We start from the raw sequence: 17275 nt of genomic DNA, 5'->3' as shown, positions 1-17275 counted from the left end.
ACATTTTGACCAGAAGCAAAGTATTTTACTCTTCCACCAGAGGGCCATTTATTTTAAGTCAGATGTCAAATTGATTTCATTTGATTCACCATATGTGAACACCACTATTGGCGTTAATTTTATCAAGCTCTCCCATTGCCTGATTCTAGCAGCCATTTACTCCTGCTGCTATGGTCTTATTTTTAATTGTTTTTTAAAAAATCTTGCTATCTTGTACAGCACTATACAGACAACAAGAATTAAATATATTTAAGAAGGAAGGAGAGGGGATGAGAAGGAAAGAGAAAAGGGAAAAGAGTGGAGAGAGAGATTGAGAGAGAAAAGCAGTGCTTGAGGTGGCTTACAAATCAATTAAAATAATAAAAGAGCTGTTTACCTGCTCTCTGAAGGAGCCAACTACCAGCTCCTTTCTGTACAGCACTTTAAAAAAACACTGGATTAAAAGTTGCTCCAGGGAACAAACACAGCAATTCATACGCCGCATGACTGCCACATGACTTTAAATTGATTTCAATAACACTGCTACATATTTCAAAATATTCCACTAATGTAACCCCACTTCAAGAAAGATCTCCTGAAGCTTCTGGTACTAAGAAAGACTGGTGACATAATGGTGGAAATGCTGGGAAACCTGCGAGAACCACAGGAAGTCAAATTCAGACAGCAGGAATTAAAAATGCACCTAACTGTGTTGGAAAGTATATCTGTATGGGTCAATCATTTTTGGTTGGAGAAGAAAATGGCGCTAGTGACTGCCTTGGCCATACGATGGTCCTGTTACAACACGTTTTATCATTCTCGAGAGTAGTCATTCCTGGATGAAATATAAATGATATACTGTACTGTATGGTTGTCAAGAGGAATTTCTGGAGGCACTTTCTCAGGTGTGCTACTCTCTTTGTCCAGTGGTTTACTACAGAAAGAGTCCTGAGTATCTTCCAAAAGTGCTAAGAGATGTTTTTGTTTTAGCAGGTTTTTGGTGGGTGCAGATAAACAGATGTTGCTCTATCAGCAGTTGTGTATAATGTACACTTTTGAGTTTTTTTTCTTTTGTTGTTTAAATAATAGAAGCTATTTGGAACCTATAAAATACATTAGGAAATTAGTTTAAATAAAATAGTATGTTATATGGCTAACATTTGATTCTGTTTAAATTAAACTTGACAGGAGTTGTACAATAACCAGTAGCTAGTCCTAACTGGAGCAGAGTGACTGAATTAACTGCTGAATGCTAAGTCCACACTTAGGCAATTTTTTATTGATCCAATAGGTCTACTCTGGTTTGAAATACAAACTTGAGTCCACACGTATATGTCTATACTTCTTAACATGGTGCTTCTGTGATGAGTTTGAAAAATATACCAAAAAAACTAACATTTCCTCCATTTCACCACTAGTATATGCCAGCATATTATTTTGCTTAGTAACAGTATAGATTAGTCACTAGAGGTAACATTATTTCCAAAAAAAAAAAGGAATACATTAAAATTTCTAACACTTAAAATATTATTTCTCATCAAAACTACTATGACAGAAAGCTTTGAAAGATGCTGTGAAGCTAAACATTCTGAGGCTTGTACATACATCTACTGAATGTTGGTTATCTAAATAACAGCATTTCAGGTTTATAAATAGCAACTTCACAGTGCAAGCACTGAAAAACGATGAGGGTGTGCAGCAGAAGGAAGTCATGCTGTTATTGGGGACAAACCTCTTAAGTAGAAAAAAATTAAAATGATTTGGTGCTAAAAATCTCGAATTACATAAGCAATAAAGCACCTGCTGGAATTCTAATGATGTCACTATTGTGTGCTAATCTACAGCAGCAGCCAGAGAAAAGGTTTTTGATCCTGTCTTGTTTTCCTGTTTTAACGACTACTTCTTAGTTTTCTCAGCATTGCAGAGAGAAGCTAGAAGAAGCAGGAGGCTTTGGAGGTCAGACTGAGGACACTTCTTTTGATGCTGAAAAAGAAAAATCCTCCCATGGCACACAATGATTGTTACTGTGAAGGATGTTGCCTGTGCTCCTAGCAATCATCACTTTACCATATTACCACAATTCCTATGTGGTGGTGGTGGGATGTAATACTGAAAGAGACATAACTGGGTCTTAGAAATTTGGATGTTTACATTTAAAAGAAAATTGTATCTAGGAAGCTATTTAAGTCATAACGTATTCCATCACTGTCTCACAATAACCCGCATTTCAAGAAGTCAGTAAGGGCATCTTCCCAGTCACAAGGTTTAGATGTGTTGCTCATTTGCTTAGAACAATGTGTTAGCCTGTCAAAACTATTCATACTCCTACAGATCTGTGAAGTTGGAAAATGTCCTGCCCGTCCTAAATACATTATCTGGAACAAACCCCCAGATGAACTTGTACATGACTTGTTAAGTGATTCATCTGCAACACACATCATTCCCCACAACTTTAGAAGGTTGGTGTTAACTGCCCAGATTTTATCAAGTGGTAGGGATGTAATAGTACAGGCTGATATTGGTGCGTATCAGGGTACAAGCCAGGTATCTGGTTGTTATGATGAAAGGAAACTTGTAGTATGTAATCCTGTAGTAAGCTTCAGGGCTGCTGCCAGAATTCAGCACCACCAGTTGCAGGTTCAAAAAGCCAGCTCCCTGCTTTTTCCTACTAAAGCCACAGCTTAGCTCAGTGCTGCCTAGTGTCTAGGCAGCAGGACATTACCTAGGGCCTGCCTATGACCTATGAAATGCTGGGCACAGTCAGTGAGGCACTCAACTTTTTTATCTATGTTCTTTTTTATCTGTTTTGTTCTCATCCTTGACATGCTACTTTGATGGCAGGGATATATAACACGAAACAAGAAAAGGTGACAGGCAAGGGGAGACATAATCAAAATGGTAGTAGGGGGAATGTATCAGTATATATAACCTCAATAAACCATGAACGTCTTTAAAATTCTGTGTATAAAGGGATGTATGAAATTTTGGCCCCTCATTATTCAACAATGTTGTGTGTCTTGCTAATTATGGCATTACACTACTGTTACATTTGTTCCTGATTGGCCAATCAGGCTGTCTGAAATGAACATTTAAATTTATTATCTAATGCGATCAGTGTGTGATTTTAAAATTACTGTATTTTTCAGTGTATAAGACGCCCCCATGTATAAGATGCCCCCCCACTTTTCTAACCCAAAATTAAGAAATCAAACCGGGGCTTAGCAAGTGTAGGGGGAAAGGGATTAAAGCACTGCAGGATCGCTTTGATCCCTGCTTTCTCCCTTTGTGCTAAGCCCCATGGGGCTTAGCAAAAGGAGGGGGAAAGGGAGCAAAGCAATTCCACAACTGTGTGATCGTTTTGATCCCTTCCCCCCTTACACAGCCCTGGGATTGCTTTGATCCTTTCCCCCCTCCTTTTGCTAAGCCCCATGGGACTTAGTAAACAGAGGGAAAAGCAGGGATCAAAGCCACCCTGCAGTGCTTTGATCCCTGCTTTCCTTTTGCTAAGGCTTAGCAAGTGGAGGGGAAAACAGGGATCAAAGCCCTGCAGGATCACTTTGATCCCTGCTTTCCCCTCCACTTGTTTTTCTCTCCTCAGCTTACTTCCATGTATAAGACGACCCTCAATTTTTAGTCTTAGATTTTAGACAAAAGTATAGTCTTATACATGGAAAAATATGGTACAAAGAGGATGTAATCTAAAATTTGATACAAAAGAACAAGGGAAAGCAGTGCTGAAGAGGGAAGGTATATATGGTAGTTCCACTTACCTGTACTTTACTTAAAGACTCAGTTTCAGCACGTCATTGGAAATAGATATAAAGGCTTTAAACAAAAGGTATTATGAATTCACATTCAGCCAAGCTCAAACCTAGTTGAGAAGGGAGAATTTCAGACCAGAATGCTTATCTTAAATAAACATAGGTGAAATTTATGATAATATACAGATGTTAGATGACCTCAGGACTTTTTTTCTTCAGGAGAGGTTGGAACATGGTTGGAGCTTGAATGATGTAAGGTTCTGAGCCGGGCTAATTCCTGATTGGTCTTTATAGCCTGGTTAATGAGGTATTCACTCTCTTGTCCCACCTCTGCCAGCCTCAGATCAAATTCCACCACAGTCTTGTTATCAGACATGCCTTCCAGAAGCTGCTTCCCTCCATCCTGGAATCAGTAAGGAGACTATGTTGAAGGCCAAACAAGGTTCACACACACATAAAATGCACATGCATGCACACATACACCCCTCAGGTTTGAAGTATCTATTTCCTACAGTTTCTTGACTAGCATTCCATTTATGTCTAAGGAAGGCTGGACAAAGGAGCAAGTAAGCTTTCTACTCTCAAGGGTAAATATAAAAACAATATGCTGCTGCTTAGACAAAAAAGGGGGGAAAAGTCAAACAGGGCTGAGCTACATGTATATGCAAAAAAGAAGCCCCAAACCTTTTATCTTTGGGAGAGACAGTGTAGTGGGCATTTATTCCTTTTCTCAATCTTCCTTCAAGTTGCTCTCCCAAACGAGTGCTCCCTCTTGCAGGGTTTTGAATGTTAATTTTGCAGTTGCAGCACTTAATAAGTATGTCCTATAGCTAGATTTTCATCCTCCCTTTGCAGTTACTACATTATGGACGAAGTGGGAAAGTGCATCCTCAAGCAAAAAAAAAAAACTGTTTAGAAATAATAAAACTGCTATTGAAAAACTGAAAACATTATATCTGTCTTCACTCATGTCAGAACAGAAAAAAACAACTCGTGGTGGATTAGAATAAACTCTCTCTAATCCAGCATGTTTCTTGCACAGTAGCCAGCAGTTGCCTATGGGGATTCATCCATCATCATTGGTTATGCTGACTAGGTCTGATAGAAGTTGCCGTGCTTAAAATCTGGAGGACCACACAGTCCCCAACTCTGATGTATAGCAGCCACACATTCCATTGGCCTGATCATGTTTCATCTTGAACCTCCCACTGAACTTTGAAGGCACCCAGATTGCCTTCTCAACAGAAAATGAGGGTGAGAAAAAGAGTGATTGTTTGCTCTCTTGTGCTGAGCTTTGGAGGTGTGTCTGAAGCCAGGCAAGCTGCACTGCACTTTCCTTTCAAATGTGAAGCTCAGGATTAGCAGGACAGAGTTTAGCTCTGGTACCTTTTCATGCTGTGTTTCTGTGGTGGGCCTCAGTTGGAAGAGGAATACTTCCAAGGCGCCTCATACATCATCTATTCACTAATCTGCAGCTACTTAATGACAAGTGCTCCCACAATGTATATTGTGCTGTACCCTCTGTTACAAAGATGTCATCATGACAGTGGCATCTTCCAACTTTTCAGCACGATGTCAGAAGATGATAAAGTGTTTCTAAGAAAATGCTAGAGATATGTGGCAGGCAGTTCTTCAGGATTCTGATACTCATTATGAAAAAGATAAGAAATTATTAACACTTTGAGCTCTTGATACTTTTGTAAGACCCAGTGGAAACAATATTTTCATGGCAAGAAGCAGGAAGGGACATGACTATGGTGCATCTGCTATGAGACAGATTTTTAAAGTACATGACAAAGACAGGAGGTAATGTAGAGGCTGAGGACAGAAGCAATGGTAAGTTGGTAGCCCCTAAGTTATGACTTGCACAAATATATCATTGTCAGTCTCCTGTTCTGGATCTTTTAATTTCACCCACAGTTTATAGATGTTAAATAATCACTGAGCTAGATTAAACAACAAAGAGTCCTCTGGCATGTTTAAGACTAACAAGTATTATTGGGCATAGCCTTTTGTGGACTGCAGTCCACTTCTTTAGATATATTAAGTATAGTCTCAGTAGACCTTTGAGTCTCAAAGGTGCCACACAACCTTTTAATTTCACTGCATCAAATTAAAATGGCTACCTTCTTAGGAAAAATGAGGGATTAGAGTAGCAATCCTACACTACAGTAATTTGAGGCATTCAGAATAACACTCTGGAACTGGTCCTTTCCCATAAGCGCAATGTTTCACGTTTTGTACTTTTTGATAACCGACTTCCTCTTGACCTTATTACAAATCCATAAAAATATTAATATCTACGTATTTGGTTCCATATACATAAACTTCTACACTCTTCTTCTCATTATCAATCTGCTTTGCAACACCAGGTCTTCTTCTCTCTTTATTAAATGAGACTGGTATATCTGTCATAGCAATGCTGAAAAAACATTACACTGAAACAGTAGGAAATCCCACATTAGGATTAAAATAATTTCTGGGAGAAACAGCCCTGTCAGATATTCAGTTCCCTGAATACATTTCCTATCATCTCAGGTCACATAGCAGCTATAGCTGATGGGAGTCCAATGTCTCTGGAGTGTACTAGGCTCCCTCACACCTGAGCTATATGGATTCCCTGACTGAATGGACAGCTGATACCAGAACACACACAATTGCAGCAGTGAAGCAAGGTAAACTAATACCTGTGGGCCTGGAACTCCTTAGTTCAGAAGCTTTTTAATGTAGCTCTGAACTGGGAATGTGCAAATACAGTAGACAAGATCAGAGATGACAGAACTGATTGTATTACTCCCGGCTGCAGATGGAACTGTATTGTGAATTGCCCCTTGTGTTAAAGAAACTGCAGATCAAAATCCTCTTCCTGTTATGCCAGAATCAACCTCTATGAGGTTAATTCTGTATAACATGCTTGCCTGTAAGTTAAATGAATGAATGAATGAATGAATGAATGAATGAATGAATGAATGAATGAATGAATGAATGAATGAATGAATGAATGAGCTGGAAAAATCCTCTAGAAAACACATTCTTTATCTGCAGCCCTGCAGCCAGAAGTACTATTCGGTGCATACCCATCTGATCTACCTTCACAAGGTTGACTTCTGGTTCCGGCTCAACCAGGCAGCACACCCATGGCTAAGCAGCAGTGATTTTATCCTTATTTTGTTTAATTTTATATGGTTTTGTAGTTTTTAATCTATCTTACTTTCTGGCTGGAGGCATGATTTTAACCTTGTCAAAAGCAAACACAGAGATAATGACCGCTGGAGCTGCCGAGAGACATTAGAAATACCTACTGCCTCTGTATTATACAATTGAATTTTCAGAAAGAAAACAGATGAAATAATAACACCACTACTCCTTCTTCTGGGAACAATGTCCTTGAACACCGAGAGGAGGAGACCTGGCATAAGCACTAATCTCCAGGAGTCGCCAATAAGCTAGTCTCTTATCGTATGCAAGAAAAATGGGAGCCTAAAAGAAGCTGCAACCCTTTCCCCCGGTGGATAGCAAGCATCTACAGTGGACCCTCAACATACGCACGGCTTGATGTGTGTACTTTTTGAGGTACGGACTTCTCCTGTCGCAAGATTTCCAATCAACTTGCAGCTGGAGAATCAATTTACGGACCAGAAGGGGGAGGTGGGGAAAGCGCCAAATTCAAATTTCATGCTTTCCTCGCCTCCCCCTTCCAGTCCGTAGGCCGCCGTGCCTCCGGATGGCTTCCAGGGCTTCTCCGCCACCATGGGAGGCCTCTCAGAGGTCCCCGCCCAATGCCGATCATGCACAAAACAAAAAAACCAGGACAAGATTTTAAAAAGCTCCCAAAAATCCAAACCAGAAATCAATAGCAGACGTATGTGTACCTCAGATCTCATCAGCCAACGCGAATATGCTTCCTCTCATAATCAAAGGCCACTGAGGGAATTTACATCAAGTACTCCACTCACTACAGACAATGTAGGCATAAGTAATAGAGAGACCTACCAGGAGGTTGCAGCCAAAACCCCACAGTCTGGAGAGGTGACCAGCGATTGGTCTCTGGACCCAGAACTCCTAGAGAAGGCTCTGTCTGCCTCTATGGATTCACTCTATAAATACCTAAACCTACCAACCCCTGGACCCAAGGAGAATCATGTGGAGGGAAAAATAGGTCCTCAAGGTGTACAAGGGCTTGAGAGTGAACAAACTAGGATTATTTACACCCAACTACGCAACCAGTGCTTCCTCTCAGCCCAATCTAATCAAAGCATTTTCAATAAGCTGTATGTTTTAAAGCAAAAAAAAAAAAATACTGATATTAAAACACTACAATGCATTGCTGACATGATAAAACTGGGGATTTTAAAAGCAGCATCTCCTTCAAATCTTCAGGATACTGAACAGAGAGGACCTCAGGCAAAAAAGGAGCTGGGTACAAAAGATCCAACACAAAAAGATAACTCCCCAGCCTTAAAGTCAGAGATATAGTCACCAAAAAAACAACAACTCAGGACCAAATGTGCATATATTGGCTGACCCTAAAGGCCTGGGAAGACCCATATGACCTAGGTTATGCCACAAAGGGGCCCTGACTTAACATCTTCCAATCCAGAGTTATTAACTATAGACAAATGACAGGGAAACAACCCAGAAGAACCCTATCCGCAGCATCCACTTGCAGTGACAGCATGAAAGTAAAATATACAGATAGAAAACCCCCAAGGGACAGTAAATTCAGATAGTGAAGAGCCCACTCTGGCTGAAACCCCACCACCAAAGCCCGTGAACCATATCACCATATACAATGGCCACTAAGAAAATTAAATGGCACCTGGGCCTCCAGCTGGGAAGTATTGCAGACAATAATAGAAATACTGGGTGAGGACTGGGATGCTCAAATGAATACAAAATGCTACTGTATATATCCCAGTAAGCCTGGGTTATTAAGAGGCAAGCTGCACGTGATATTTGCCGATAGTAAACAGGCCCATCGTTTTTGGAGCCTGTTATACCTTCACAAGGTTGTAAGCGTTTTAAAGACAATGTATATAAAATGTTTTGCAACTCAAAGTTGTTATATAAGTATTATATATTACTATGGAATATTAAGATTTCTTACTAGCCCAATGTGGTTGCAGGAAAGGTTGATGTGTGTCAAAGTAGTATTCTGAGCTAGGACTTGAGAAAAAAGAGTAGCTGTTGGTTCTGATAACTCATTGCCACCCAAGTGAAGAGTTGTCACTGTGCTGTTCACCAGGAGGGCATGGCAGATAGCTTGGCCTCCCTCATCCTCGATACAGTTGAGACGCAGATTTAGGGACGTTAGGGTAGAATTCTTAGACAGGGCATGAGCAATAGCTTGGGCTCCTGTAGCCCGGATCCTGTTATCACAAAGGTTAAGAGTCACCAGCTTGCTGCAGTTGATTAGCTTGCCAACAGCCCGTGTTCCCCGGTCTGCAATCAGATTGTGGGATAAATCTAGCTCTGTGAGTGAGGGGTGGTCTAATAGATGTTTTATCAGTATCCGTGCCTTATCATCATCCACTTTGCTCCGGGTTAATTTGAAGACCTGCAGAAGAAAAATAAGATCATGCTTTTATAAAGAAATTTAAAAATATTCAGATTTAACTTTATTTGAATCTCTGAGAAACTCATTTATTTCTCACTGAAAGCTGAGAAATCAATCATAAGCATTCATCATAAGCACTAAATTTTATCACGATCTCCCCCAAAGGGCTAACAGGTATGCTCAAAAATTTGCATCCACAATAAATTATTTGGAAGTCCATGTAAGTGGAAGGAGGATCTATCCAGTTAATTTTGCCACAGCTTCTAAGAGGTCTTCAAATCGAAGAATAAAGATTTCTCCACTGGCTCTAAGCAGACTGAAGGCATTTTTGTGACACCAGCTGGCAGCTAGAGGGGTGATGAACAGCAAGATACAACACACTTTTTCCTTGCCTCTGTGCCTTATACAAATGAGTTTTATGCCTGTACAGATCTTCTCACATGATGTTCTACACCAGAATGGCATTTAGATAAAAGTCCCACCCCTGTTCTTGTGCTTATCTCTCTCAGTTCCATTTTTCCTTCACATTCACTTCTTTTTTTCTGTATAGTATATTGTTGCAGAGAGAGACTAAGAGAGAAAGAGAGAGAGAGATGCATACATTCTCTTAGTCTCTTATTTTTTGTAAATACTTGGAACTTATGTTTTTCCCCTTTTCATTGACTCACTGTCCTCAAGAGTTTTATTTTAAAAGTGTTCATCCTGCAGAGGTAAGATTGTACCTTCCAATCATCATCCTAAAGGCCTTTATTACCTTGGAAAAGGCGACCTCATGAATTGCATCAGATCTGCAGAAGATTTTCTAAACAAGGCCTTCACAGTCCCTCCTATTATTAGGGTGTAGCAGACAACCTTATCATCCGTCAACCAAGAGATCCCTAAACGAAAGAAGTCAGACAATGCCAAGCAATAGGACGAGACTTCTTCACTAGAGATGGGGGTATTTGTACTGTATATGAATACGAATATCTCCGCACAGGTGGCGTTAATGAGGGTCCGGCCCCATGGGGCCAGACGGTCCACTCATTGATCCACCGCGGACAGCATGATTCTACCAATGGCTCCGTAGCACGTGATTCGCTCGGCATTCCTGGCAGAAGGCGGGAGAACAAGCCTCACTGCAAGGTCGAAGAGTGGTTTAGTACAGACGTTCTTCCACAGCCTGCCACATGGATTATACAGCTCAAGATTTTGGTTCTACAGGATTCTCCTTGGGCTTTACTGGAAATACACTTATAGGTCCACTGAATTTCTTAAGAACCACCTCTTATGTTCATTTCTACAACAGACCCAAACAGCTTTGGAAATAACAGGTCTTGCCAAATGTTATATCCATGGAGGCCCCAGTTCATTATATTTCTAACGAGGTATTTTTCTTGTATCTTGCTGAGAAGGGGGAATTTGGAATCAACTGGAAGATGTCAGTGATTCTATACATGAATAATAAGCCACCACACATTGTTTCTACTCTCAATCACCTTTCAACTTTCATTGACTTTGCTTGTTGATTTCAATTTCTTCATTAAACTTTACCTCCTCAACATTATTACACCAATGGGTCAACTCCTGGCGCTTCATATGCATCTGATAGATCTCAATTTTGGCATCAAAATTCTTATTCTCCAACTCATTTCTGGTTTCATTACTCTACTTACAACTACAACTGATCTGGCAGCCTTGACACAATTAGTCTTCTTAGTCTTCAGAGCACTGGCATTAATATGGCTACTTATATAATCAATTTCTCTATGATATTATGACATGGAGGATGTCCATCTGTAAAGGGTCTATCCTGGCTGCAAGTGCTCCAACATGACACATAAATATTGAACCAAAATGGTCTTCTCAACCTCCTCTAGAAATAGCTCTGCCCAACGATCACCACACACTCCTACAACACTATACTGTGTTGTGACAAGGTACCACCATAGATACAGACTGAAATAAGATAATTACAAGCACTGGATTCAGATCATGATTCAGATAGTTTTGTTTTTAACTCTGGTGGGTGATAACACACCTCTCTCTCCATCAAGGATATGTCTGTATGCCAGGTTGATTCTCTGCACAAGCTGTGAAATAAAGACTCAGTTCTATCCTGTCTCCAACGCATTTTTCAAAGACCAGAGGTGTAACACATTATCACAGTTCTAACCTGCACTTTAATATTCTATCCAGGATAAAAAAACCCAGAAATTAGATCCAATGTAATGTTACTTTTACTCATTTGCAGCACTAAGAATTTGAGTCAACAGTTACCAAGCATACATGGCTGCTTATCAACAACTTTTAAGGGAAAATCTCCAATATTTATTTACTTGATAAGCACTACAACCTTGCCCTCAATCTTTATGAAAAAGCCCACTTTTTCACAGAGCAACAGATTACCACACCCACAGCTTGCATCCAAAGGAATATCTGGAACTGCTGTTCTCAAATGCAACATGTACGTAGTTGAGAACACCTGGTCATGTACTGAAGGCCTCCTCCTTGATAGAGATGCTCTCTTTAATGCAAAAATCAATGAAGTCATTAATAATCGTTGCAAGATAAGAGTGACCATTAAGATGGGTATTGCATAGTAGTACAGGTCACAACTGACAGCTCTACAACAATGTGCTGCATTAACAAAGCATCACAATTCCCTAACTTTCCCTGATCTCAAAGGCTTTCATGGTCGGCATCCGATGGTTGTTGTAGGTTTTTCAGGCTGTCTGGCCATGTTCTTGAGATTTTTCTTCCTAACGTTTTGCCAGTCTCTGTGGCCGGCATCTTCAGAGGACAGGAGTCAGAACTCTGCGATTTACTTGAGTTCTGACTCCTGTCCTATGAAGATGCCGGCCACAGAATTCTGACTCGTCTTCTGAAGATGCCAGCCACAGAGACTGGTGAAACGTTAGGAAGAAAAACCTCAAGAACATGGCCAGACAGCCTGAAAAACCTGCAATCTCTCTATTTGTGGGGGATGCCTTCATCTCTGAATTCACCTGAATTCACCTTACCATGGTCCATCTGGGTGCTCCCATGTAGACGCCTTCAGTATGTAGTGAGTGATCCCTCTATCTCTAGCTTTCTTACTCATAGTCAGTTGATGAAGCATTCCAGAAATAGACACATTTGCCCTACCACAGATTGTGTAGTACCATCTGCTCTGTATTTACACCCAAGGTTTGTCACATTGAAAATACAACATATTAGATTCTTTTTATGTCCATCCACTAAGAGAACTTACAACCTGAAATAATTGCATTTTTACTCCTTTGCAACTTCAGTCAATGCTGCCTCACTACCTGAGGTCTACATGATCCTTCATTTCCTGCACCACTTTTTCCAGAAAGCCCTCTTGCTATTTTCCTTTAAAGTATTTCTTGTTGCAATCTGTGCTTATCAGTCTCGAATTTCAACACATTCTTCCCTCTTAGCACATCCTAAAATTTGGAAATTTCTCAAAGGATTGAAAAACATCTAGCCTTTTCCTGGCTTCATTCTTTTTGTTGTCCCTATCCAAGTTGATGGCGAAACTGCTCAAGTCTTTAGCAATGTATAATCTTAGCAATGTATAATCAATGTATAATCTTCAACTGCTAACTCTTAAAGTTGCTTTCCTCATCTCCATCTGCAAAATGAGCACTTGAATTCTATGTGCTCCAGTCTAATCCACATATCCTTAACCTTCACACATGGAAAACTGCATTTCGGCCTGACACTATCTCCCTTCCAAAAGTGGTTTCCTCTTTTCATCTCTCTCTCTCGAGACACTTTATCAAGTAGACAGTTACAATCATGGCCTTGACTTATCCCTTGGAATATCTTCCTGTCTCTAGCCTTCTGAAAAACTACAAGGCTTATGGCTTTTCTCAGGGCTCCCTCTGAGTGGCTACCTGGTCTTATCCTTCACCTCCGTGAGACACTATAGACAGAATATCTGGGTATCTCAAGATGCATCTTTTGCTATACCAGCTACTCATATTCCCACTTCCAGGAAGTAAACTTGCAAATTAACAATTTGAATGAGACACAGAAACTACAGTGGAGAACAAGTTTCCTGTGTGCAGTTATGATTCCTGTAGTCATATATACATTCCACACAACTCTCTTCTTCCCTTAAGACTCTTTCTGCTACACGTTTTCTTTGCAGTAGAGTGAGAACTGAGAGGGATGAGCAAAGCATCCTCACACATGCTCAGAGTGGGTGGGGAGGCAGGCCTCCCATCTGAATCCTAATCAGTTGTATATTAATATGTTAAAGGTGCTGTACATGCATAAGACCCATTTGTGCAATTGTACAAATAATCATGCAAAGGACCACAATTATAGGTAAGCAATATTTTCATATCTTTCTTCTCTTTTTCTTCTCTAAATCAAAGGCTAAAAGAATGCTGCAGGGAAATGAAGAGTCACTCCATCTATTCCATACTATTTTTCCACAAGAGGAGCAGGTCTCTACCATAGGTAGAGATACTCACCTGTGCTGCCTTCTTCATGTAACCCTTATTTCCTTAAAATGCCTACATTTTAGACAGGAGGGCAAGAGATAGGCTGTAATTGAACCTTAAGGATGCTATTTTAAAACCAACTGGACAAGTCATAAGAGATACACAATTGATTTCCCATCAGTTTTTTCCCCTTATGAAAAGGAGCTCTGTAAGCCCTCAAATTGGTTTGAAGTAGAACAATGGGAGAGGAAAGTTCCTCTGTCTCATCTCTGCCACTTTTCTAATCTGGATTACAACTAGCATGGGAGATAAAGGATAACTGCTAGGTAAGGCACAGCATTAAGCCCAAAACTTTGGGGATTTGTGCCCATGATTTGGAGGTTTTCTGCCCAGTTTAATGTTTAAATTTTGTCGTCTGTTTCATATTATTATTTTAATTGTGTTGAATTAATTATTCTATGGTATTTGTATTATGTGTGTCCCATCTGGATAGAAATGCTTTAACTGGTAAATAAAAAAAATAAAATAATCTCTCTTCCCTCAGCATTCCCAAACCAATATGGTTTGGCTCTTACTTGGAAAGAAGTCCATGGAAGTTAAGTGCCATTTATTGATTACAATGTATGAAATTATTTCTGGTGCTTCATCTAATCATGCTGCTATCGTATGTAAAGGCCTAGCATCCGCAGCATGTCTACAGGACCAATTACATAAAATCTTTGGCCATCTGGGAAAAAAACAGGCAAATCAAAGTTATTTACATAGGATGAAGCTATGAAAAAGTGTTTCCCATATGTCTGCAGTAACATATAAATGACATTAAACTCCTAAATAAGAGTAATTTGAATTGGTAGGCAACAGGGCTCTGAAACTGGTTCTTTCTGAAACTACAGATTTCACATAGTAATTTCATTTGGACACAGTCTTACACAAATGCAAGAATTGTTAAATTGGTCTGTGAAATTTAGGAACTATCATTCTGTGCTTAAGTTTAGAAATATTATACATTGGGGGAAAATTACTTTCAGAGTGAGACACTTCTTGAGAGATTGAGCCAGTGAGAAACAGTCCCGGTAAGTGAACTCAAAAAGATTCCATTCAAAATTCATGCCACAGTCTTTAACACCATAAGACAGGTGCAACTCCTCTAGGTGACAAAGGGCTGGAATGAGCATACTCATATCGAAATGGTCCATGGAAGGTTCATCTATTCCAGCGTCACTTTCAGTATCAGAAACTTCTTCTTCTTCTTTCTTCTGATCTAATTTAACTGGTGGAAGGAACTGATCAATTTCCAGCTTTCTCACGTATTCCTTGCACAGTGGGATGATATCCAGGACTTGGTTCGGGCTAGTGGTATCTGGAATGTAGAACTTCAAAATGTTCTCCAGATACCTTTCAAAAAACATCTGTTTCCAGCTATTTCCATAGTGGGATACATCACAAACTGTCCATCTCTCCGTGCAACAACGTTTCCAATAGTTTTCGTCACTAATCAGATTGGCAGTCACAGTGAGGGGCAGACTTGTAGAGATCTTGTCCAGCACCTTCCTCTGGTGCTCAGGAAGGAGGCTATGCAAAATAGGATTGTCTAATTGGAAAGAAAAGAAATTAGGACTATAAGGAAATTGAGACCTATTTGGAATGTGGGCTTTGCTTGCTCTTTTATAGTATCCTAGGAATCAGTTCACAAGAAATATTGCATTATACAACGGGTGGGCAAAGTGCAGCCCTCAAGGTGTTGTTGGGCTACAACTCCCAGCAGCCTTAGGCAGCAGAAACAATTGTGAAAATGCCAGGAATTGCAGTTCAATAATGCCTGGCAAGCCACTTTGTCCATGCTGGCCCCACACACATATATTTGGTTTTCCCCTTGTTCAGGATTGCTTCTGGCAAATAATCTTGGAACTGGTGTTAACAATGCTAACACATTTTCTCAATAACTTTTCCTCATAATTTCATAGGAGGAGACAATAATGTTAATCAGATTCAGTTTTTAGTATCAATACACCTGCTATATTATACAACCCATGATAATGATTCAAAATTATTCATGGAATTGAGCAGTTAACTGGCAATGGTTTGGTCATGCAGAACTGCTTAGCACTTTCAAATGAGCCATCCACTCCAGTTTCTTTTCTTTTTCCTTTTCATTGACCCCCCCCCCCCCAATTGCAGATATATTTCCAACCTGACTGAATACTTTCACACCAAAAACTGCACACAAAAAATCTGACTTACTTTCAAAGTTGTTGATTATGTGCTGAATGCAGAGCTCTGTTAGCAGAGGAACTATTGCTAGACTCCACTCAGGATCCTCAGCAATAATCCGTCGCATTCGCCGGGGATTCGCTGCAGGGTTCATTATTGTGATGCGACTTGGAGGAGGGAGTGCATTGAGATCTCCAGCAACAGGCTCCTGCATCTTGGAAGGTTGAGGCAATACTTCTCTCACCTTAATTAGAACAGAAGAAAAGTTCTGCACAGGCTAATTGCTGTATGTCTGCTGTCTGCATTCCTGGAAAAAGAGCTTACAGATGAATCAGAAGCCTATGGCTCTCCTTAGTACTAATAAAATATTTATTGTAAGGAATTGCAGAGCAAGGGAGGTGGGGAAGAAAAACCCTGACAGCTTCATTTATTTAAAATAGTAAATTACTATAGCCAATAAATAGATCCACGAATGCGCATACAAACAAGTAAGGCCTTTGTCTTTTTGGAGCAACCGTTAGAAATGTAACAATATTTAAGATCTATAAATTATTTATATCAGAATTTTTATTGCCTTTCCTCAAGTTTCAAATATTGCTCCACATTACATGCCTATAGAATGACCAGCAGAAGAACCAAACATCATTACACAATAAACAAAACAAATTCAATAACTGCACATGGTAGATTAGGTTAAGGATTCTTTTAGTCCAGCATCTAGTTCCTACAGTAGCCAGCCCAGCACCTATGAAAAGTTCTTTTTCAGATTACAGCTCTGAAGATTCTGTGAGTTGTCATCCCAAAATGTTAACAACTCCAAGCTTTGAGCCAGGTACACACTTCTAAGACATTCAAAATAGAGCATGATAGTAACTGACTTCCTCAAATCATTTGCCTCCCAGCATCGTACAACATCATAATAACCAGAATCACACACCCTCTGAGAATACAGCCTGCTTTTAGCTATCATGGCTAATAATCAAGACAGAAATGAGATGGTTGGTTAGTTTTTGCTTTTATGATCTGAATGTTCTGATCATTGCCATTTGCATTAGTAAACATCTCAACTTCGTGTAACTATATTCGGGTTCACTCTACTCCTATAGTATGGTAAAATGAATGGTACAGTTTTTCCATGCCCTTCATTCTACTGCATAGCCCCGTTGCATATGGTGTGGGAATTGAGACTGGAAATCATCCTTGTTTTTTACTAATAACCTTCAACAAAAAAAGTCTGCAGCCATGTAGGAACAAGTGCTACAAGGCTGCACTGTTCTATTGAATACTGCAGTACTTTGATCCTATACAATACTTTCCCTTTACAAAGAGAG

General features: G+C 39.9%; 1 protein-coding gene across 2 annotated transcripts in view; it reads right to left on the bottom strand.

The window, feature by feature from the left end:
• The window catches only part of DRC5 (dynein regulatory complex subunit 5), a 53466-nt gene that overhangs the window by 25772 nt on the left and 10419 nt on the right, over positions 1-17275 (bottom strand). The window contains exons 2-5 of one of the 2 annotated variants that reach the window (XM_020785051.3): positions 15975-16188; positions 14756-15324; positions 8848-9297; positions 1239-4143 (exon numbers count right to left, since the gene is read on the bottom strand). In XM_020785051.3, coding sequence (XP_020640710.3) covers positions 3940-4143; positions 8848-9297; positions 14756-15324; positions 15975-16158 — 1407 coding nt within the window. In that variant the 5' untranslated portion in view covers positions 16159-16188 and the 3' untranslated portion in view covers positions 1239-3939. Of the gene's footprint in view, positions 1-1238; positions 4144-8847; positions 9298-14755; positions 15325-15974; positions 16189-17275 lie in introns of those variants that run through there. The other variant, XM_078383045.1, reaches the window with a different exon arrangement.

This window comes from Pogona vitticeps, chromosome 1 (assembly GCF_051106095.1).
Source record: "Pogona vitticeps strain Pit_001003342236 chromosome 1, PviZW2.1, whole genome shotgun sequence".
In the NCBI taxonomy this organism is placed as follows: Eukaryota; Metazoa; Chordata; class Lepidosauria; order Squamata; family Agamidae; genus Pogona; species Pogona vitticeps.
This window is presented reverse-complemented; position numbering and strand designations above follow the sequence as displayed.